The sequence below is a fragment of the Oryzias latipes genome, chromosome 6, assembly GCF_053564925.1.
Source record: "Oryzias latipes strain Hd-rR chromosome 6, Olatipes_Hd-rR_3.1".
Classification (NCBI taxonomy): domain Eukaryota; kingdom Metazoa; phylum Chordata; class Actinopteri; order Beloniformes; family Adrianichthyidae; genus Oryzias; species Oryzias latipes.
The window spans coordinates 3,414,147-3,438,379 of NC_136242.1; the positions used below are offsets into that span (position 1 = coordinate 3,414,147).

At 40.2% G+C, this 24,233-nt stretch overlaps 2 protein-coding genes and 1 long non-coding RNA gene across 22 annotated transcripts in view; 1 reads left to right on the forward strand and 2 right to left on the reverse strand.

Annotated features, from left to right (window-relative positions):
* cep290 (centrosomal protein 290) overlaps window positions 1-340 on the reverse strand; it is a 61,754-nt gene extending 61,414 nt beyond the window's left edge. For all 17 annotated transcript variants that reach the window (XR_013656563.1, XM_078949233.1, XM_078949232.1 and 14 more), the window contains exon 1: window positions 201-340. The gene's annotated coding sequence lies outside the window, so the exon portion shown is untranslated. The remainder of the gene's footprint in view (window positions 1-200) is intronic.
* tmtc3 (transmembrane O-mannosyltransferase targeting cadherins 3) lies at window positions 252-23,799 on the forward strand. 4 transcript variants are annotated; one of them, XM_004086274.5, is made up of 14 exons: window positions 252-391; window positions 1,058-1,271; window positions 1,456-1,674; window positions 6,141-6,240; window positions 7,434-7,549; window positions 7,976-8,148; window positions 9,801-10,053; window positions 12,436-12,584; window positions 14,443-14,563; window positions 14,884-14,995; window positions 17,947-18,050; window positions 18,972-19,141; window positions 19,429-19,655; window positions 22,088-23,799. In XM_004086274.5, exons 2-14 carry the CDS (start codon window positions 1,083-1,085, stop codon window positions 22,951-22,953), a joined length of 2,799 nt encoding a protein of 932 aa, XP_004086322.1. In that variant the 5' UTR covers window positions 252-391; window positions 1,058-1,082; the 3' UTR covers window positions 22,954-23,799. The 4 variants fall into 4 exon arrangements, with proteins under 4 accessions (XP_004086322.1, XP_023811236.1, XP_023811237.1 ...); XM_023955468.2 differs by having other exon boundaries at window positions 358-486; XM_023955469.2 differs by lacking the exon at window positions 252-391 and adding an exon at window positions 399-495.
* On the reverse strand, window positions 15,360-18,810 carry LOC144992526 (uncharacterized). The gene is made up of 2 exons (XR_013656564.1): window positions 18,682-18,810; window positions 15,360-15,600 (listed from the first exon to the last, which is right to left on the reverse strand). It is a non-coding gene; the product is annotated as an uncharacterized LOC144992526 (long non-coding RNA).
* Window positions 23,800-24,233: the final 434 nt, after the last annotated feature.

The following is a 24,233-nucleotide window of genomic DNA, read 5'->3' on the forward strand; positions in this document are numbered from 1 at the left end:
GAAAATATTTAACGTCAAAAATCAGTCTTCAAATAAACGCATTGGAAACGTCATGTATATTATGGGTCACAGACTGATTATTGAAGCTGCACAACAATCTTCCTGAGGTCTGGCTGCTAGGTTACCGCTAACAACAGCTAGTCTAAAAAAATAAAAGCTAGTTACCATTAAAGTATAATAATAGAAGAGAATAAAATTACCGCATTGCGTGTAAACGGAATATTCGACATTATCCCTAAACTTGCCCTAGTCAAACAAATAATTTGTGGTCTAAACAAGACTACGATAAAACCTTGTCAAATTCCCTCTAGCCGCCTTCGGCTAGTTTTGAACGTGCGCGTTCACCTTTGAACCGGAAGAAGAGGTAGTTGGGATTCAGCTACGCTAGCAGGTACTCACAGCTACATTTGGATTAATCCTGCTCTTCTGTTCTGGGATATCTCAGTGTTTTGTGTGGGGTTTGCTGATGCTGTCGTCTGCTCTGGTGTAAGCTAGGTGACACAAATCGGAGTGTTTTGCAGTAACATTGAAATGCACGCAGATGCTTTCGAACGCAGCCTGGAATCAAGCTAGTTAGCCTTAGCTACCTGTCTGTGGAAGTATCTACTCTTATGACAAGTTACAGCAGATTGTTTTATCTTCTTTGTTTGTCAGTGTTTATGATAAACATTGCTATTAAATATTGATAGCAAAATGGGTTTCATTTGTTTCGCTTGCTTCACATGCAACGTTTCCCTTATGTCACCTGGACTACTGTGTGTCTAGCAGAACCAGAAAGTACTAGTAGTTGTTTATTATTTTGGGGGGTTCTTGAATTATTAACGGCGTTGTTGTTATTCAGTTGCATATATTAAAAGGGGTAGAAACCGGGGTGTTTTGCTTGGTAAGTAAATTGTTTAGTTTAGAGTTAAATTTGAACAGGTTGCACTGCAGCAGCTGCACTTTGACATCTAGTAACCTTTGGTCGCTTAGTTTGACCCGCATTTAAATTAAGCGGTTTCCATAATGGTTTATTAATTCCCCATAAATGATCAGTCCCGTTTGCTCTCCTTTGCAGTGATCAATGACGGCTTTTGTCAGAAATGGCTTTCGTGTCGTGGAAGGAGATTGTTCTTTTGACTGGACTGGTGGCGGGATGCTACTGGAACAGTCTGTCATGTGGGTTTGTGTTTGATGATGTCTCTGCCATCCTGGACAACAAGGACCTCCGGCCCGCAACCCCTCTTCACAACCTTTTTCTTAATGACTTTTGGGGAACACCTATGACTGAGGTAATGACTACATTTTAATGCCCTTTTAATCATGTTGCGCAAATACACGCTATCCTTGATGTTTGTATTGTTCTGCTCTGTTATATGAAACCAAGAATAGGAACTCCTTTCCACCATGTTTGAGTTTAAATGAAAAAAGGTAAACTTTCATCTGACAGTCATTGCCACCTGTGTCCCGTTGCAGGAGCGAAGCCACAAGTCTTACAGACCCCTGACAGTACTCACATTCCGACTGAACTACCTCTTCAGTGAGCTCAGTGCAGCTTCCTACCACCTGCTCAATATCATTTTACACGCTGCTGTGTGCGTTCTCTTCCTGCGTGTTTGCCGACTGTTCCTGGACAAGACCTCCGGTTTGGTGGCGGCTTTGCTGTTTGCTGTTCACCCCATCCACACGGAGGCTGTAAGTCTTTCTTAAGGTTTCAAAAATATTTGTTTCTGCAATAGCTTTTAAAGTTGTCTGAAATGGGGTTTAAGTCTCCTACTGTGTAATAATTTTGCGTTTTGGTTTGTCGACGTATTGTCTGAAGATGAATCTGTGAAAAACTGTTGTTTCTGGCAGCATCTGAATGACCCGTGTTGAGCTTCATTGTTGGTTAAATTTAGGCAGACCTGGCAAATTCCAAGTCTTCATCAAACAATGAAATCACTGGAGAGTTTTGGTGCAAGAGCCACTATTGCAAAGTCATACTTAGAAATAGAGCATACACTATAAATATTTATAACACGTGGGGCTCCGTTAACATCTACTCACTTGTTTTGTTGTTGAGTTAACTATCTCGTGCTGACGACTTATTTTATTAACGCTCTGACAGTAAACCTGTGTGTTAAACCCTGTCTGTCATGGCATTCTATCTTCAACCAATGCGCCCTCCTTTCCTTTGTGAGCGGTGATCACGCTTTATATAAGCATTCCACAATGAGATTAGTCATTACAAATGGTTTTTTTAGATTACAATGTTCTCTTATTTATTGCAGAAGTTATGTTCCAAAGTTGGCTGTTAACCAGTTGGAAGCCAACTTAACACAATCCGCTGTAAAATAAAAAATGCAGCGTACAAAATTACTGAAAAAACTCTGTGAAACAGCGAGACCGTAAATGGGATACAGTGAGGAAACACGACTTCCTCGTATGCAAGGCACGGATTGTTCATTTCTAATCACTGTTGATTTTTGACACATTCAAATCCTTTGAAATCTGTTTCTCTTTTGTGCTTGTTTCACAATGTAGAATTAGCAGTACATTTGTAATCATCTTATCAAAGACTACGAGTTCCTAGTTAAGCTTCTTTAACCCAATTGGAAACGACAAACGTCTTCTATATTGTGTCTTATTTTAATACTAACTCATTTACCTTCATTGGTAAACGTTTTTTCTGACCAATTAAGACGTGTAATGCAACCTTTTAAACGGAGCTAAAGCGATGCGCTGTCGGCAGAAAAACAAAGAGAACATTCTGCTTCCTTCATTGGAGTACTACAATTACACAGCAACAGCCCTTTTCCTGGTCTTCGCTAATCTTACAGGCTCTTAGACTTCTTGAATGAGAACAATTTGCCTCACAAATGAGCCCTTAGAGTTAGTCCATCAAATGCTCTTGGTGTTATCACGGTCTGGAATCTGGCTCTGAACGGGTCATTTGTTTTTCAGTTATGTCCCAAGTACTGAAAGTCTCTTCATGATCAGTCTGTACAAAGAATCCCTGTGTTTGTCCCCTCGTTCCTCAGTGTTGTCTGTGGAAGTCTGTTAAAATGGAGTTTCTTTTTCCCATCTGAATCTCTGATGATCTAACACCAACTGTTGAATGTTCATTTATGTCTGAAGGGTCTAAAGTAGCATCAGAGGGAATGTTGGAAAGCGTCGTCTCTGCTCCATGCAGATGGACACATAGACGTCTGGCTCGTTCAGTAAAACTGATCTAAGTGTAGGCAGCCTGTCCTCTATTTAGTTGAGTTACATTTGATGGGCTGTTAAGACAAAGTAAGAAGGTTAAAGTAAGGTTGTGTATCTTTCCCTCTTACCATTTAAATATGTGCTTCAGGAATTGATGCATAAAAGACTCAACAAACTTTGAGATGATTCGATGGTCAGATTCTTTTACCTGAATGGATTGAATCTAGACATTTATGTTTTTTTTGGCCTTTAAAACTATAAATGGAAATGCATGGCTTTTAAGGACCCAGTTCATCTTCTGATCTACTATTAGAGAGTTCCCGGTGGTCTCTTCAGTGGGATTATGCCATTTTCAGGGTAAATCAAAAATCTTGTAGTTTTCTATTACATAACTTCTGCAGAGCGGCAGTACATGAGTTCACTAGAAATTTGCCTCCGAGTTGTGACTGTTGGCGTAGAGCAACCGTGCCCCCACTTCCCATCACCTATCTGTTTTACATACCGGTACTTTCCCCCTAGCATGTTCCAACAGCATTTTTTGTCTGCTCCCGATTCACAACACATTGAAAAGAAAATAGTGGGAGATGCCATTTTAAGCTACACTGTCTTTATACAAGTCCTTCATTGTTAGAAAAATGCTACCAGAACACGTTCAAAACACATAAAACCAGATTTTCATTGGAATGGAACCTTGACAGGGAGAATTATTTTCTTTTTTCTTTGTAGCACTTTATATTTCAAGCAACAAAACAAATCGTCTAAAGGTCATTTGGGGTTTTTAGACTGTCTTGTTCTTTGGTTTGATAAAAATGTGTCTCATTAATACATTTAGGTATTGTTTGCAGTGTTGTGAAAAAAGGATTATCATGTGTTTTAGGCCTGCACAATAAATCTCAAATTTATTGTTATCGCGATATCAAGCTGTGCAATATCGCAAAAGATGGTGAAAATTGCAATAGATGGTTAGCTAAAATATGCTAAAACAATTTTATGCCACTTGAAGTATTTAACGTTGTTGACCAATCGGATGGAGTCTTTTTATTTTGGATGCTGGCCTCTATGTAGACTAGGGTTAGGTCATTTAAATGAATGGAAATGATGTTATTGGTTGTTTTGCTATTTGTTCATGTATCACAAGTCCATATCATCATCCCAATATTGACCACTAATATTGGGAGTTTTCCTCATGTCGCGCAGCCCTCATAGATTTAGTGCACACAACATACGTGGTTCACCTTCAGCCAACTGTGTTTGACCTGACTTGATAGAAGCAAGCTTGTGATTGGACGTTTTTCAGTTGTTTTAATGTTCTTTAAAGGTTGTCTTTTTAATGTGTATTTTTGTACTTATTTATTTCTGTTTAAATTCACTTTATCACTTTGCCCTCTGTGAATGCCACCTTTTCTGCTGTTTGTATTTGTGAATGTTTTTGTTTGCTGCCGATTACGGTACATTTATCCCCATCGTGGTGTAATTAAAGTTTATCCATCTATTGAAACGCAAAAAGGCAAATTTAGTAGTGATAAAAACAGACAATTTGACAAAGTTTGACAGAAACCGATTACAGTATTTTCTTCCTGATCGATTTTATGCCCGTTTCCCATGTTATCTTGTTTGTATCCGTTGTTTTTAACTGATACTACTGTTACTCATAGCACTAGATCGGTTTTTCCATACATGTCTGTATCCTTTAGATCCCTACTTACATGATGCATGTTGATCCCTTTTGTTCAAAGCTGCTGCCCCTCTTCTTATGCATTAAGTCCTGAGGACCACACAGCAGATGTGATTGGCTGTTCTATAGTGGGACTTTGGTCTTCGTCTTGTATTGCTGGTTTTCTGGGTAGAATTCCGAGCACGGTTGCTTCCACATGAGGGCAGTCATCATTTAGATAATTGACAGATGGAGCTGTCAGTGACTTCCTTCTATAGACGTGTCAGAAGGGCTTTACATCTGTTGAGGTGATTTTAGCCGAACACTTGTTTTTACAGCTGCGTTTTCGGGGGCTTAGATCCGTGAAGACTCTTCACTTCGTTGTAAACAATGTCTGTGACTTTTTACAAATGTCTGTGTTTTTTCTGTCTATACAGACTACTGTGTGATGAAATGTGTTACTCCACTTTATTCACTGACAGTTTCAACATGTGAAGTATTTATTTTCCGTGGGTGTTTTGAAATCTGAAAGGAAGCTGGCAAAACAAAACAAAAAAGTTGCAGGGCTCTTTTTGATTCTAGTAATTTTTTTGACTCAAGTGAAGTATTTTGTCATTTTATTTGACATATTATGATATAAAAAAATACATGTGTTCCTAAACAGTTCCTAAAAATAGATTAAGAGCTAACTATGCCCCGGTGCAAAATCTCTGTGCTCATAATAAAACGCGATTTTTACTAATTCTACTGGAATTGCTGGAATTTCCAAACAAATATTTCTGTTTAAGTGATCATCAGCTAATGCAAACAGCAAACCTCTTCCAGATTGATGCTTGGTTGGCTTTTTGTTAAATGTGTCAGTTTGCAAACATTTTTTGCAGTGATTTGCTGCTGGCCCCCAAATATTTCATACGAAAATGAAGGGCCAGTCTGAACTCCAGCTTTTTACTGTGAGAGATGATTTGGTTATAGAAAAGATTCAGGACATTTACAGATTAGGCCGGAAAAAGACTGTTCACCGGGCCGACCTGAAGATCTGACCATGCAGAAATTGCAACCAGTCAGAAAGCCACATGTCAGACTCTGAAGTTCTCCTTTCGCAATTTAACTGTGAATGACTTGACCATGGATTTGAACTCACGACCTTCCAGTCTTGGGGTGGACACTCCCACAAGGCCATTGAGTTGTCCTCTAGGTACATGTTCTGTACACAATGCATGCTGCGTGATCACTATGATGTCATGCTGGGAATGAAGCTACGCTGTTTTCGATAGCATTGGGTGAGTGGTCATCCTGATGGCTGTGGCTTTTTTCTCATTAGGTCACTGGAGTGGTTGGTAGAGCTGAACTTCTGTCCTCCATTTTTCTTCTGGCTGCTTTCTTGTCGTACACAAAGTCAACAGGTGCAGATCATTCTATTGGTAAGAGAAATCTTGTAACTTGAAGAATTTGTCTTTCATTGTTTAAAGCTCCCGTGTTTCATTTAAGTGAGCTACCTGCGTCCTGATGTTTTCTTTGATACTGTAAAGGGCAACAAAGTGATTGTACATGTTTCTAGTGAGGCTGCACTTGCATGCTTTCGCAGGCTTGCCTTCTGTAATTTTGTGGTGTGTTTTTCACAGTATTAATGTTTTGTTCCACGCTTCTACCTGAGTTGTGTGTACATAGAAATGATCATTTTATGGCAAAGGCTATCCAGAAAAAACCAAAGCCTTAAGATTTTTACAGCTAGATCTTTAAACTGGTCACTTTGAGATTTTGCTGTACAGGAAAAGGTCTCCACTTGCTCTAAATGGAGGAAGAGACACAATAAAGTCCCGTTATTTATTTGAAAGAAGTTAAGGAGTGGCAAAGCCTTCAATTGTGACCATGCCATAAGACGTGTGGTTTAGATCGCCCGATATTGGCTGTAAGAAGATCCTCCCTAAATTTGACATCACCATTTTAGGTCAAACATGAAAAGGACAAATTTTAAAGTCCCTCTCCGATCATCTTTTGATTTATTATAAGGGTTTTCCCAGTTGTGTATCAATTAGGATTGCGACATTTTTAGGCAAAATCAAAAAACCTTTGTTGGTTCTCAGGACATAGTTTCTGTAGAGCGGGAGGGGTTCATTTGGAACTCCCCTCTAATTCACCTCTTCACCACTTTCTGTCCCATCATCACCTTCAGACAAACGGATCCAATCATGTCTTCATTTTCCTCGTCTGATCTGGCATTTGGCTCCAACTGTACGGCTGGACAGCTCCAATGTTGCTCGCCGTTTTGGTTGCTCCACTAATGTTAGCGTAGTGTTAGGGGGGGCCCAGGGCGAGTTTCTAATGAACTCCTGCCGCTCTGCAGAAACTATGTCCAAGAAAACAACAAAGGTTTTTTTGATTTTTGCCTAAAAATGTCCTAATCACAATTAAAAGACCACTGAGAACAGATCAAAAGACGAGAATTTAAAGGACGTAGATGGAAAACGCTTAAATAAGACACTTGCATTCCTGATGGGAATTTATGTAATTTTTAATTTCTGCTTGTTGCGTTCAGCTGAAATAATGTTCAACAACGTGTTTTCATTTATAAAAACCCTGATCTAAAGCATTTCTTTGTTTTTCTGTCTTGCAGTGTGGACTCCCATCGCTCTTACTGTGGTGCTGGTGGCTGCAGCAACACTATGCAAGGAGCAGGGCATCACAGTGGTCGGCATCTGTTGTGTTTATGAAGTGTTTATTGCACAAGGGGTATGGTTCCAATCAGAATTGTTGTTTTGTAGACAAGAAAAACAAAGAATGAATTTCTTTTTGTGTTTGATGAAATAATCTGCATCCATTCTTTTGATGAAGACTGCTTCGGACTGGAGTTCAGAAAGGTTTCAATGTCCGGAGAAAAAGCCAGAATAAAACTCTAATCTGAGATTATTCATGGCTGCAGATTTCCATCAGGACAGTTTACCCTCCCAGAAAAGGGGAGGGGGTGTATTGCAGCTCCTCTCAAGTAACTCATAAAACAAGCAAACAATCGCTAATTTTTTTCTTTCCTTTGTTTTCTATTGACTTATTTTGAACTAATAAAAACATTGCATGAACAGAAGTATAAGGATAAATGACCATATGCAAAGTTGGTCTTACCTTTTGACTTGGCCTTACTCTGTTTTTGCTGCCTTCCAGTTCACATTACCCATGCTGATGGACACTCTGCGGCAAATCCTGAGAGGTAAAGATGGTTTCCCATACGCTGTCCTGCAAACTCTGCTGAAGCTCATCGTCCTCATCATCAGCACTCTGCTGCTCGTCATAATCAGAGTTCAGGTCATTCAGTCCCAGCTTCCTGTCTTCACGAGGTGAGCAGACTTTACAGCAGAATGGGGCTGAAATTACATCCCAGACATTCTTTGTTGCAATTGGTAAAAAAAAATATCAGCATGAAAAAACTTGAATGTTCTTGAAATCCTGACTTGTCAGGATTACGAAAACTCATCGTGTTTATGTGGTTTATTTGTTTCGGCTGTTCAGATGTGAAACCGTACTTTAGTCTTCTGCTGCCTTTAGATGTGACTGTTGTTGTTGCATTACAAATGATTTATTGCTTATCCTCTAATGCCGTCCATGTTAATAATGTTAGACCACGAAAGGTGAAATTTGTTAGGGCAAGGGAACACTGAACATTCTGTTTTAAGTATAATACTGTATATGAAATCATCAGATTAATCTTCATTGTATACATTTGTTTGTTTTTTTATAAACCAAATGCACAGCTTCTGGCTACCTATGTGTGGCCATGCAACAGGAGTTTAAAAAAACAACAACAAAATAAATAACACTCAGAAGCTAAGATGGCTGTGAGTTATGACGGAGTCAACAGAACAAAAACCATTTCATTGATTAAAAAGGCGATGGTCAAACCTTCTGTTGGGCAAACATATCTGCAGCAGCTTTTTCAAAGAAAAAAAGCCAAATGTGACATTTTTTGGCCTGACTTTTTTTCCATTGTGGTTTTTGATCATAAGCCAAGCATTTACTCCATCCTCCAGAAACTCTTTTCTAAACAGTCTGAATTGTCAGCACACAGTGGGGCGTTATGTAAATCCATTTCTAATTTGGTTTTAGATAAAATGAAAATGGCAGCTCTTCGTTTGCCCCAATACTTAATACAGAAAATGATTCATTGTTTAAAGTTCAGTTTATTTGTAGAAGAACTCTGTCAACTCTGAAATCTCTAGACTTGGTGTCTAATTGGTAATAGTTCTCAGTGGTTTAAATACTTATTGGGTTCAACCTAGTTAAAAATTGTCTGCACAAGATTCAAGCTAATGATATTTGAGCGTGAAGATAAAATTCCAGACAATTAGCTAGGGTAGGATAATCCTCTTGCAGTAATCCTAAAGCCGTCTCCAGATTTCCCGTCAGAGCTCTAGCCTCCAGCTATAACAGTGCCACACATCGAGGCGGGAGTTTGTCGCTGAGTGGATTTGAAAAACAAGTTCCAAACTAAATTGTAGATTGGAGCATTTAGACACAATAAAGGAAAGAAACTAATAGACAGCTGTAAGCATTTCATGATATCAAAAGCACAACAGAAAAAAGCTTCTTGATACGCAAATGAGTTATTTTACGGTAGATGTGCTGTTTTTAGGATTGCTGGTCATTTTATTACTCGTCGCACAGTTCAAGGTAAAAGTGTCTCTTTTTTAAATTGGTTAAATTTGATCTAAATCTAAACAAAGAAAAAAGCACACAAACTATGTAGTTCTGGGTATTCTCCACAGGAGTCTAAGCTAACTCGGTTTGCCAGGATTAGTCTTAGAGGCCCAACATGTTAAACAAACCCCAGTGTCTTTGATTTAAAACGGGGAAAAAAGTGTAGCAAGAAGGGGCACTGATAAGTCAAGCTGACTGACATTTATGTTCTGTCCCAACATTGTATAGCTTTGGTACAACCTTTTGTTTTACTTGTTTCACGCCTGTCCTAATATTTAACTTTATCATCTTCCAGGTTCGACAACCCAGCAGCCGTCAGCTCCACTCCCTCTAGACAACTGACGTTCAACTATCTCCTTCCTGTGAACGCTTGGCTTTTACTGAACCCTTCAGAGCTCTGCTGTGACTGGACGATGGGCACCATTCCCCTGGTCGACTCGGTTCTAGACCTCCGGAACCTGGCCACCCTGGCGTTCTACGTTTTACTGGGACTGCTTGCCCACCACGGCCTTCGCTATAGACACAACTCTGCCAAGGCTGTCGTGATGGTGAGAGGACAAAAACAAAGAAAAGCTCTACATTGAGTATGATAGGGTGACAGAGATGAAGCATTCATAGTCTTCCTCAGTTTGGCAAACCATGGACTGATGATCTATGGTGGAAGCATTTTAGTCATCAACCTTAACATCTTTATTGTTTTGTTAATGAAAAAAAAATCCCAAAGTCGTTCCTGAAAAGCTTTATACAGAATAAAACTGAAAGTCAATCAATAAAAATGTGTTTGCTGAAGTACAAGTACAGCTGATCCAAATACTTGAGGATTTTATGGTTCAATTAGCTGATACTTTCTGAAGCCATCGCATTATTTCTTTAAAGTTCTGGTGGTATTCAGTTTGTATCCAAACACTGAATGATGACCGTGCAACCCCCCCACTCATTGATGAAACGTAGTCTTTTGTCTTGTGACAAATTAAAAACACAACTCACAGACTTTAAAAGCTTCATAACGTGTTGGCACGGGAGTTGATCCTTGCGAGTGCTTCAGCTTTTTGGGTATCCAGGCCCATGGAGGGTCGTAGAGGAAAGCCACTGCATCTTAAAAGGAGCACAGCTGTGTCTTGCAGTTCCCTTGAGGTTCATAAAGCCCCCCTCAAATGGCATGTACCATTATCGTGCATGTGAGAAGTGTATTTTAAAATAGTCAAACAGCTAATGGTAGTTCCACGCACTTGTGGTGTACGGTTGATGAGGTCGTACAGTGTCATTACTCAGCATTCTAGTCCTTAGTGAGGTGAGACAGCTGGCTCCTTACTGAGTGCTACATGCACGGGGTGTGCAGGTGATACACAAGTCCTGGTAAGATGTCCACACAAACTACGCTCTGGCTGCCTAATTTCCTCATTTCCTTCAGTCTGGCTGCACACACGGAGCTTGCAGGGAATGTGCACGTATCCCGTGAACAGGACCAACGGGCTCCTTAGAATTTGATGTGGTAGAAAAACTGAAAAATCTATATGATGTGCCAGCGTCTCCCCTACTTCACCCTTCCTTCCCCTTGGTGTTGTTTAAGCGTTTGCTACGACCTGTCACTGTAGAAATAAGGTGCATGTACATTTCTTGTGATTGATGCTGGCGTCCATAGTCCCCGGTTATGTCAGGTTATAAAGTTAGTCATAATTCCGTTTGGGATAGCTCAGTTTATTAGCAATACATTTCACTTTAGGGAAAGGGAAGCAGATTACTTAAAATGTTGATTAAATACTTAATTTTTCTGTTCTGTTCATACCTTTTACTGTGAATAGAAATGCTGGGAGATTTAGGTATATTCATTTAATTGTAGGAAGATTAGGAATTCCAAAATGCTGGAACCTTAATGCAATACTTTGAGCCTTATTCCTTTGTAATAATGAAGCACAGTATACAAGCTATTGTGAATAATTTTAATTAGCTCTTTTTAAGTAATCTGTCCATTTAGCCTGGCCTAACAAGTGACAAGGGTATTTTGGAAAAGTAAAATTCTTCATAACACCATAAAAAACTCTATTTGACAAGGAAGATCATGCATGAGTAAACTGGAATGTATTTTAATCCTAATAATATATTAAAACTCTGCAAACAAAACCTCAATAAATGAGATATTGTGAATAAAGGCAGTCCAATAGAATAAGTGCAGATGCAATCCATTACTTATTAGTGATATTTATTACTGAGATTTGAAATAGTTTTTTGGTTTAAAGTATTTTTTATGTCTTTCATTTATTCTTTTTTATGCTTTAAACTTGTTAACGTTTTTCTTCTTCTGTGAAAATGATTGTTCACTACTGTCATCTCTTTACACTGACTGGCTTAACAGTGTCAGTTATTTCAGTGAAAGAAAGCGGCATCACCAAAACCTCCCATGACAGAGGTTCTAACCAGCGGACATTGACTCAGCTCTTCTACTTCAGACTAGATCAGCTCACAGCTGTTCAGTCAGCAAGCTATCCGTTAAAGATGTGCGGCCCGTGATTCTTTGCGTAAATGCGGTGCTGTGTCCATGTAAACGAGCTATTGGACATGCATTATTTTCCAAGAATTATAACACAATGCAACACATGGGGATCAAATGACAAAGTTTGTGCAACAGTCCTCCTGTTTTAAATAAATACATTTCAAATAGCTTATCTTTGCATCATGCTGGGAAGGCTTTAACATCAAAAATATGTTTTTATTTTACAATCAGTGTCTTAAAAAATGAAAAATATTGTCTAAAGTGTAGATTTTCTAGATGCACAGAAGATAAACTGGCAGTTTACTCTGTCATAACTGTAGCTTATGTTGCTTATGTGTAATATGTCAGATCAAAACTTAAATGTGACATATTGTGTGCTCTGTTATTTGCATTTGTCACAAAGTTTTAAGAAAAACCTGTCTTTGGTCTCTCGTTCTAGGCTTTGTCCTTCATGGTCCTGCCGTTTATTCCAGCGTGTAACCTCTTCTTTCCGGTTGGTTTCGTTGTGGCTGAAAGAGTTCTTTATGTGCCCAGTATGGGATTCTGTGTTCTTATTGCACACGGGTTCAAGATCGTCTCAAATATAGGGTAAGTACTTCAAAGAAGGAATAATTCTAAACCTTGTACATACATACAACGGTACAAAAAAAACACCTTTTTCCCGCTGGCATGAACAAATGGCATTTTGCCTTTGTTTCCCCCCGTTTCTCAATTTTAGTTGCCTAACTTCTACCTGCTCTTCTTCCCATGGATGCTATTAAGAAAGGGTTGTTTTGGTTGTACTCTTTAATTTCTCACCCACTTCAGTTTTTCGTTTGGGTCCAACAAGCAGCATTTCTGAGTGAGCCTGATTTCTGTACCAAGTGTCAAGTAAAAAAAGTAAAAAGGAGGCTGATGTGGATTTGAGTCTCACAGCCTTAATAGACTACTTTAATAAAGCTTTTTGAGGCCAAATATACAAATTGGTACTTGATCCATTCCACCAGAATGGTCGATTTGATCAGTTAAGTTAAGACCAATGCTCACAGATTTCATAACATGGTTACAATGGATTTATCAAAAATGAATCCTGCTGGCGAGTGCACTTGTACTACAATATAAACATCCTACACTGTAAGAACTCAATCTGCAGAAGGTAAAAACACCCTTCTTTCAAGAAAAATGTCTTATTTTCTGTTTTGCTGGAATCAGATAAATATTTCAACTGTAAAATAATCTTAGTTTGAAAAAAACGTGTCTTAATGATTAGAATTTATTTTGGATTAAAATAGGAGATTTTCTTTCCCCATTGGCAGATTTTGTTCTGCTTATTCAAAGAAAATCTCCTAATTTTAAATTTCTTAAGATGCCTGTTTTTGCAGTGTACATTTATTTAACACACACAAGCTTAAGTGTTAATGTCTTTTTGCATAATCAAAACAGACGTATAGTTCATCTTTTAATGAGGATTTCCGGTAATCAATGTATCGATTTGTGTTTCTACAATCAAACTAGATCGATCTGTGTAAGGTAAGTTGTTAATCAAATCAAATCAAACAAACCAATCCCTTTAAAAAAATTCTATTTCGATTGAGGCATGGTAGGTTTATTTTGCTTTAACGAGAAAAACAACCGAGTGACGTCACAGCGGACACGCGTATGATGTCATTAAAACAGATCAGTCCATCATTCCAGTCCAATGTGTGGACAGACTTTGAATAAAGTCATGTGACCATCCAGTGTCTAGAATGTTCTAAGAATGTTCCCTTTGGATTCTTTGGATGTGGAAAAACAACAGCGGTGAACTTTAGGAAACTAATGTGTGAATGGATTTGACATTCATTCTAGTTTACTTGTTGGTTTGGACACAGATTTCATTTATACTTGATGATCTGGAAGAAATGAAAGGAATCTGGAAAACTTCAGCTGAACTGTTCAGTAGCAGGAACTTCTGTCTGAGTCTCACTGGTTGAAGTTTGGGATAAAGATGTTCTGGATCCATTTTAGGTCAGTGGATTGGATTGTTCAAAATGAACCAAAATCAACTAGGAATCATATCAGCAGCCACAAATTATGACATAAATCAAATCGTTGTTGAAATGACACGCTACACCCCTATTTTATTTTTTTAAACATCCCAACCAGAGACACAACGAACCCGCTGTAGCCCAATCTATCATTGAGTGTAACAACAGCTGGAACCTCCTCTCCCATCTTCAGTGGACGATAGACCCTCCCTCCCGTCCACCGAGGTCCACTGACCATTCGATCAGTTCTTCATCAATCATGTTGACACAGAAACTGTTTTCAACACACGTGCCATACTGCATAACAATTGACAAAGGCCGCTGACAGCTGAATGGAGGAGGTGTGAAAACTTGGTCAGTGTTGTGCACATGTGAAGTCTTGGCTCATTTCATATTGTCAAATCAATCTAAGTTGACAGCCTTTTTACTTGTTTCTACAGACAAATGAAGAAGATTTCCTGGCTGATGATCGGAGTGTTGTTAACCACTCATGCGGTGAAAACATTCAACAGAAACTGGGACTGGGAGTCAGAATACACTCTGTTCACGTCTGCTCTGAAGGTAAAACGGATTAACTGACACCTTTTTCCTTAGAGTAATTACAAAAGCTATCAAGTAGTTTCTGTCTGCGTATAAGTACCCCAAAGCAAAAGCATACTTTAATCATTATTATATAAAAAAAGGGATATTTGTATAGCCCCTGCGACAGACCGGCATCCTGTCCAGGGTTTAGGTTTCGCCCAACCGCTGCCAGGACAGGCTCTGCAACCCCTGTGACCCCCAAAAAAGATTCAGCGGGTTAAGAAAATGGATGGATTTTTGTAAAGCTTTGGCAGAAGAGAAAATACTAATTACTTTATTAATACTGTTTGTTATTTCAGGTTAACAAGAATAATGCCAAATTGTGGAACAATGTTGGGCATGCTCTAGAGAACCAGAACAGTTACGAAAGAGCTCTGAGGTATTTCCTTCAGGCCACCCGTGTCCAGCCAGGTGAGACAAAAAAACGTTTGCTTTTTTTCAGGTAATGGGATAAAAATGAAACACATTTTTTAACCCTCAAGCGACCAAGCTATTTTACTGACTGTAATGACAGAGTGGGGTCATTTATGACCCCATTGTGCTCTGTTCAGGGGTCCTTATTATGAATGGCTGTTTGGGGGGTTTATCATACCGAAACTACTCCCTGTGTTTAGGACAGGTTTTTTTATAATGATCTGATGTAATTTGTGTTTGCTAATAAAACTTTGATTGCAAGAACAACATAACATTTATTTAGACAGTCCTTGTTCCAACTTGCAGAAGGATCATTTTTTTGCCAACCTAAATGAAAACATAAATTATTAACGAAGAGGAGTTTGAGTAGAAATATTGTATTCATCCTACTCAGAACATGGAACAGAACACATATTGAGGTGCTGCAGGGACATCATGGTCAGATTCTATATCAGAATGGTCTGACATCTCAGAGATATGATCATCATTGACTCGTCTGCATCAATGGAGCTGTTTTCATCATCACTTTGGGCTTGAAGTATTGGTCTCAATGCTTCAGCAGCTGTAAATCTTGCTAGCCTAGGTCTGTTGGCCATGGTTCACTGCAATACAATATAAAGTATTGATTAGAAGTGAAACAATTTAATAAAGTTGAAAAACCAATGTTTAAAAAATATTCATAAATGACCCCACAAGAGTTTGTGATGTCTACGCCACACAAATTGCCTGATCCCTGGAAAAAAACTATGAAACTGTGTAGAATTAGTAGACGGACAAACTCATGGTAGGAAAAAAAATTAAGATCTGGCACCTTAAATGATATGGCTCATAAATGACCCCACCCGGTCGCTTGGGGGTTAAATAACAAGCAGGGTGTGTTGTCTTGTTTTTCTTGTGTTTGCCATTGTGCCCATTAAGTTTTTTTTTTTGTTTTCTCTGTGAGAAGTTGTCGCTGCAGCATGAGGAAGTTTCTGCCCTTTTCAAATCCAAACACTAAATCCTGTCGTGCGGAAACAAAATAATCAATTGATATTATCTGAGAAGTTATGTGAACAAATGACACATTCTAGATTGGATCTAGACTCTCCTCGTCTTAGTTCCTCGTTTAGGGCTAAAACAAATCGTCAGCATTTTCTGCTTGAAACTAATTTTACTTTATAATTTGGCAACTTAATTTAAACAGCCATCGGAAGACTTTTATTTATTCAAATGTTGTGTTTTATTGTGCAATATTCAAACCAAATTGTTGTAGGGGTAGGAACAAAAAACGGATTCCATCGAGATTTCGTTGTTTTTGTTTCCTGTACTGTGTACGTTGAAGCAGCTTCCTCCTGACAGGAAAACTCCTTCACGCTAAACCCAAGACATTGACGTTGGATGATCTAAATCATAATCTAAGACAGAAAACAGCTAAACAACTGCTGGAAGGCCGAGTGAAGGTCGTAAGTTTCTGTTGTTGGAAAAATGGAGCTGGTGACGTGAGATGTGTTAACGTGCCTGATGCGAGTGCAAGTGAGAGAAATAGAAGGTTTCAGTGTAACTGGAGGATCCTGCACCGTAACCCTTGTGCTATCCTAGGCCCTTTAACATTGGGAGTTGGGTCATTTAGACCCACTAGACAGTGCTCTGAACCTTTTTTCTTCAATGATTTGTGATCTTCACTGGTGTCCATGGATTACATGAAATCTTTCCACCTTTATCCACCTTTGTCATGGTAGGGAGAACACGTTAATGGAAGGGGGGGGGGGTCATCTAAGATATGCTATGCTATGTTCGTGGGACTCCAGAGACACCAGCAGCTTCAAATATGTGCTTGCTGATTTGTAAGGGCATTTTAGCTGCAGCTCTCTTAATCCGATGTCTTAGTCTGGCAGAAATCTTCCTCAGTCTGCCTTTATCTGTGTGGCCTGTGAATTAAATTTGAACTCTCGTAATAGTACTATGATCACGCTTACGTTTTCATGAAATATCCAAGGTTTTCACACCCTGTCCAAGGCATTTAACGATTCCACACTGTTTTAGCAGCAGAGAGATCCTTTGTCTTTCCCATATTGCTTTAAAATGTTGGTCTGCTTAATAATGTGGAATTTCCTGTAGTAGTTTTTCCTTTAATTGATTCACCTGACAAACTAATGATTACAGGTGTCGGAGATTGATGTCAGTGATCCAAAGAGCTCCGAGACACACAATCACCCATGAGTTTGATTGGAAATCAAAGAATTTTACCTTTTTGACACTTAAATACAATTTGCATGAACAACAGACGGGTCTCTTTTTTATGTGTGACATATTTCAGTCTTTTAGAGCTGTCAGGAATCCTGTCATTACTTAACATGCGTGTTTTGGTTGGTTTGCTCCCCACGAGTCTTTTCCCAAGATTACCACAGTAAAGACATGAGCCCAGTAAAGATTTCCTGCAGTACAGATCAGGCACCAATTCAACTTACTCCTATCTGACGTGCTTCCATGTCTCTCAACTTTTCCTCCCCAAACTTTTGGAAAAAGCTTGAACTAAAATGTTTGTTTTCTACTGGCTTCTGCTGTATCGTGGTTCCCCGTGGTTCATGGTTCACTTTTTGCAGCACTTGATTTTCCTTTTTTAACACAATGCATCGTTTTCTGTGCCCTGATTGACTGTAGGCCATCTCAACCTCCTCCATGCTGTGTTTCCTGTACAGAATGCATTGTTTTACTTAAATCTTTCATCGCTAACAGATCTTTCTCATTCTTTAATACTGGACTTACTTGTCTCTGAAGGAGTGAACTTGGAGAGTTTAAACAAAGGATAAAAATGTTCATGCCAAGTGTGTGGTGAGGAGCTTTAACAGCCTTAAAACATCTGTAATCCTGCAGGATAGTCGTGGAAGGCAACCCCCAAGATACATGAAGGAACTCATGCTGAAAGAGTCACTCAAATCTTCTCATTCTTACTTTTTATACTGTTTCAGATGATATAGGCGCTCACATGAATGTTGGAAGAACCTACAAGAACTTGAACCGCTCCAAAGAGGCAGAAGAAGCTTACCTGGTTGCCAAATCCTTAATGCCACAGGTAATTATGTAATTTGGTCTACAGTCACATAAATCAACCAAATCATTAAGTTGAGCCTAACCTCTTCCTTTCTGTCCATATGTGAATCATCACTTTTACTGGTACTCTCATTGTATAGATCCAGATTTCATGTATTGTCCTCTGCACAGCTTTCACTGGCACACCAAACGGGTCTCAGTGCCATCCATGGTTGACCGCGGAGCAGCTGGTTCAAAAGTGTTCCTTAATGTCAAAAGAAAAGAGCACTTTTATTCCACTCGTCCTCGTTGCAATGACGATAAAGGACATTCATTCATGGACCCAATCAGTGTTTCTGTTTCACATTTGTTCTTGTAGCCAAGATCAACAAAGGTTTGAGTCAGTTCCTTATAAAGTGTTCCTTTGGGTGGCTTTAGCAGAACCCCTCAGGGTTTGTGACTCCTGGGATTGCCCTTCTGGTGTGTGTTTAAGTCTGTGTGTTTTTGTTGCATTTGTGTGGGGCAATAACCTTTTACTGTGTTGTTGAAGCAGATCATTGAAACATGTCTTTACCCGCCCTGTTTTTTAGGGATGACTCCGCCCGTGTTGTGGCACGAAGTGGCTCAGATTCAATCAGGATGTTTTTTTAACTGAATGAAAGTGTTTTGCTTACCTCGTATGTCTATGGCTCCTGGAGCTGAGTTCATCTTGATGCAGCCCTGAAATAATTAGGATTGACAAAAGTTCGGTTTGGTTTTATCCCAATGAACATCCAGACTTATTGTACCTAGACTCAAACTGGCAGTTTACTTATTTAAAGCAAAGTCAAAAACCCAGTGCAACAGTCTGCACAGTAAAAATGAAAAACAACATTCCAGGTCTATGATTATTTCATAATTGCTGATGGTTTTATCCGTTAATTGAATGTGTTTAAAACAATGTTTTTTTGTTGATGTCTGTCAGGTTATCCCTGGTAAAAAGTATGCAACACGCGTGGCCCCCAACCATCTCAATGTTTACATAAACCTTGCCAACTTGATTCGGGCCAACGACTCCCGGCTGGAAGAGGCCGACCAGCTCTACAGGCAAGCCATCAGCATGAGACCAGACTTCAAACAAGCCTACATCAGCAGGCAAGATGAGCGGAATTGTTCACAGGTCTAATTAAGGCCTTCATAAAATGCACATGAAGTCCTGGAATGGGATTTCCTCCTTATGTTGGCGACCTTTTGAAAGTTTCAACTAACACAAGATTCTATTGTTTTTTTATTTTTTTTTAATTGTGGCTTCTGAACACCCCCCCCCCCCCCCCCCCCCTTGCATTATGACATCCTAGTTCTACAACAAGTTTGACCCTTCCAGGATGGTGAGCGGTTATTGGGAAAGTAGACCAACTGACTCTGCGTGTGTTCTGACACAGAGGGGAGCTGCTCCTAAAAATGAACAAGCTGACAGACGCTCGGGATGCCTACCTCAGAGCCTTGGAGCTGGATCGCAACAACGCAGATCTGTGGTACAACCTGGCTATTGTCAACATTGAGATGAAGGAGCCAGCTGAGGCGCTGAAGAACTTCAACCACGCCTTAGAGCTCAGCCCTCGCCACAAGCTGGCTCTCTTCAACTCAGCACTGCTCATGCAGGAATCTGGTGAGTTCTAGAGGGACCTGGCTGCAGGCGACAAGATGGCGTCTGACATCATCGGCCGGAAGTGAAAATGATCTAACTTTACGTTGTTTTATCGCTCAATCGCAGTTCACCTTTCACAGTCTCACAGTCACAGATTTTTTTTTTCAGTGCATTTTTGCATGCCTTCTATCCGTCGCCGCATGTCTCCCGCACAGGATGCGTGCAGCTTTCCCTCGATCGCAATCACATTTTGACAAGGATAGAAAATGTGTAGTGTGGAGTTTTACAGCCTTAAAACATCTGTAATCCTGCTTTGTGTATTTTACATATTGCAGGTTATTTTTAGAACGTAACCCTCCGGATAATAGGAGGGCGGAAAAACGCCTTTAACCCCTTACTCCTCGTATCATCCTTTGAGGGCCGCAAACCCAAAACAGCTATCCGTTCCCAAAACTTGCTATTAAACCAGAGGAAATCCAAGTCGTGCCCGTCGTCTTTGGAACGCCCTCCTTTTGTCTTTTTGACAGATTGACTCGGTTGAGAGTTTGAAAATACAGGTCATGACGTTTTTAATCAGAAAAGCTTTTAGTTGATTTCAAACTGTTACTGTGACCTAATCTTTGTTTTAACTTGTCCCATGAATGGGATGATTGTTCTAATTCCTGTTTCTGTATTCTGTTTGATTGGATACTCTCTTTTACCGTTATGATGCACTTTGTGATTTTATCTGAGAAAGGTGCCAAACATTTACTTACTTGCATTGGAATGTCTGCACCAATCCAAACATACACGAGTCCCCAAGTCTTTTGTTTTTCCACATCCTCTTTATGGGACATTTGTTTCGGGGTAAAGCCTTTCAGCTGATGGAAGCCAAATATACATGGCGTTTCATGGCTGCCATAAAGTGAAAGGGCGTAAAGACAACTGAGCGGCTGTATTCAGGAACTGAGTGAGGAACCGTACAACCACACAACTGAGCCACCCCGTATTTTACATCTGCACGCCTGCGATCCTAACCGAGCGGTGGTCCGCCGCGGTCAGTTCCCCTTTGCGCCCTCACCAGGATTTGCGCGCAGTGTTAAGGGGCGTTTTTCTCACTTGGGGGGCGGAAACCTTTCTGTGTTAAAGCGCCAAAAGGAGCTAATCTTTGCTGTTTGCCATCTATGACATCATTAACCTTCAGCATTTTATTTTTATAGATAAAGGAAAACACCAATAAAATGAAATTTCACTGCTTATATTTAAGTACGTTTAGCTGTAAAGCATCCATGTCCCACCACATAACTAGCTTCAGACTGCTACTCTTGCCAGTTGGCAGCAACAGTTAATGCGTGTTTGTTTTAAATTAAAAGCTTTGACTGCATTCTAGCACAGGTAAAATAATTAGAATCTGAATGACACACAACCCCATTAACAGAAACAGTAATAGTCGTTTGACTTAAGAGTCCAGTGAAAGTAAAATCATGCTTCTACGTCTCTTACTTGTATGTGGCTTTGTGAGCACGACTCAAGGAAGTAACCTTCTTTTACCTTTGGGGTGTAACCAGCCACCTGAAATGTGTCCGTTATGAAGAAATGAAGCCTGTGTGCCAGCTTTCTATCAGCTCATGTTTTCTTTTCAGTGTCAAGTCTGGTTTACCAGGAAGTGAAGGCATTTAATGGTAGCTTTTTTGTTTGAAATTAAGCCTACAGGCTCGTCCAAGTTTATGTTTTAAGTCACTCACACTCAAGAAAGCAGCAGGGCTGGATTTTTCTGCATGGGCTCCTGCTGGGTTTAGATCTGGAATGTTTTGAGGGTTTTCTTTTGTAGTTCTCATCATAAAAAAAAGGAAAAACAGTATTTGAAAATTATCTTTCACAGAAGTTTGATACAAACAGATCCAAACTGCTAAAAAAACCACACCGTATTTTCTGCACTGGATTATAAGGCCCACCGTCAATTCATGTTTTTTTTTTACTCTTAGAAATATTTAGTCATATTAAAGGTGCATTCACCAAAACAAGAGTCAGAAATAAGTCTGTCAGTCGGTCAGACTTTATCAACTGTGTTCACAGTCACTCTAAAACTTGTTTGTAACACGTTAGCCGTGTTAGAAGGGTTAGCTGTGTTGTCATGGAAACAATACTTAACTCCCAACCTCCTTGCAACATGTAAAAAAACAGACTGATTTTGCCAAAACAAAGGTTACTAAGACAACACTAACTCCCAGCCTTGTTAGTAACACATAAATCTTTTTTTTAAAAACAGTCTGACGTGGCTACATTTCAGCTGTGTTGGCGTGTTTGCAATAACACCCAACCACACATTTTGACGGAGCGCCGTGTACCTCTCAAAATCGCTTCAACATTAGTACGACTTGATCCATAGATAAGTGTTTGTATTATAAGGCGCGCTGTCGTTTTTTTGGAGTAATTACTTAACTGGTCTAAATATTTAACCTTGTTGGTTGCAGGTGAGCCAAAATTCTGGCCTGAGGCCAACCGACGCTTCCTGATGTATGTGGAGGAAGAGCCAAACGATGCCAATGGCTACTTCAACCTGGGCATGCTCGCCATGGACGCCAATGAAAACACTGCAGCTGAGCGTTGGATGCGTAAAGCCATCAGCCTGCAGGCCGGCTTCCGCAGTGCCCTTTTCAACCTGGCATTACTGTACTCGCAGACCAAACGAGAGACGGACGCTCTGCCGGTGCTGGACGAGCTGTTGCAGCACCATCCCGAGCACATCAAAGGCCTGATCCTGAAGGGGGACATCCTCATGAACCACAAAAAGGACACCAGAGGAGCTAAAACCTGTTTTGAGCGCATTTTGAGCATGGATCCCACCAACGTCCAAGGCAAGCACAACTTATGTGTCGTCTACTTTGAAGAGCGAGACCTACCCCGGGCTGAGCGTTGCTTAGAGGAAACTCTGGCTCTGGCACCAAACGAGGAGTATGTGCGCCGCCACTTGAGTATTGTACGCAATAAGATGGCTGCCATGAGCGCAGCAGGACACGCTCTTTCTTCAGAAAAGGGAGCGTCGGTCTCCTCCGCTAAGGAGGAAAAGCCACAGGGCGTGAAGGAAGCGGCTGACGAGACTGCTGTGGGTGCAAAGGAAGGGAGGAGCGCCGAGGCTGTTGGAAAGGCAGCAAAGGGGGAGAAGAATGCGCGGAAATCCTCCGGTGGGGCGGCAGACCACTCAGAGCCTTCAGATGGTAGCCAGTCGGGCGAGAGAACTACAGCCAAGTCCACTAAAGATATAAAAGATATTGAAGAAAAAAGGGCAGCCGCCCTGAAGAGACTAGAGGAGATTGAGCGTATATTAAGTAACGATTGACAAATCTTTACGTTTTATGTGACTATTTTACAGAGCTGTTCAATGCCCGTAAACCTGCTTAGAAATGTGTATTTCTAATTCATTTCTTTTTTTGTCTTTACTGTGTTAAGACTGGCAGGGAGGCTGCTGGATGTTCGCCGGTGGTTTTGAACACTAGAGGGGAGGGAGTTTTGCTTTTGACTTTTTCATAAGAAGCACAAACCAGATTGGGATCACACCTTGAAAGACAAATATCACCATCTGAGTTTGGATGTTGCATATCTGCAGTGGAAGGGATTGTTTGCCATGTGTACTTATTGTTTGTCACTGGATTTTATTCTTGTCTAAACAACATGTGAGTCTCTCTACTGATGTTGTTTTTAAAAATGGAATGATTGTTTAGTGAACAATTCTAGGAAACGACACGTTGCCTGGATTTCCTCTAGACAGCAGTTTGAGGCTGTAAATAACCCCCCCCCCCCTCCACCTGACCAGCCTACCTTCCATTATAGCGGTTGATATGTATGGACTTCATTTTGAACGGTGTTATTTCACTGCAGCCCTCTTTGGTGGTTTCTGCATATGGCTTGGACCATTTGTTTTACAAGACTGTAACGATGACGCCGCCTTCCTAACACTAAATGTTTTCCCACTGGAAAGCTCCTTCCTTCTCACTGAGCTCTCCGTCGTCGCACTCCAAAATGTCCTGTCTTACTGTATCTGAAGCAACTTTCTACTTTTTATAGCAAGCTTTATATTCTGGTGTCTCCATTGAAAACTGTTTTTTTCTTGATCAAAAATACATTTATCTACTCACTTAAAAAAAGTTGAGTTTATTCATTAAAATGTAAGTTTTCAAACTTTAAAGTTTCTCCTGCTTGTTTTTTCCTAAGACGTTTGTTTTCTTTTTCTGATCATAAATCTTTTACAGTTGTTTGGGCTTTCAACCTTTTCTCTGCAGTGAAGAAGAGCAGACAAGATGGCCAAAGCATTTTCTGCTCTACAGCCATCAATGACACCCCTGGTAGTCATAACCTTTGCATAAGCCACCATGTCATTTTGGCAGGGAGACCGTCTGGACACTCAAATTCATATAAATTAGGCAGAATGCAAGCTGCTGGTCATGTCTTCAGAGCTCCCATGACCCTCCGCTTTTTTTCTTCCCCTCCACATTTGTTCCAAGCAGATGACCCACTGCAGTTCTCAGTAGAGGATCCACACAAAGGCTGATTTCTGTACGTTAGGGGTTTCAGAGGTACTAAGCAGTTTTGCTCTGCGTCGACTTCTACTGGGCCTGAAAA

Coding starts and splice junctions, on each gene's coding strand:
- tmtc3 (XM_004086274.5), top strand. CDS start 1,083: ATGGCTTTCGTGTCGTGGAAGGAGATTGTTCTTTTGACTGGACTGGTG. Junction 10,054..12,435: donor CTGCCAAGGCTGTCGTGATG/GTGAGAGGACAA, acceptor CTCTCGTTCTAG/GCTTTGTCCTTCATGGTCCT. Junction 19,656..22,087: donor ACTGCTCATGCAGGAATCTG/GTGAGTTCTAGA, acceptor TGTTGGTTGCAG/GTGAGCCAAAATTCTGGCCT.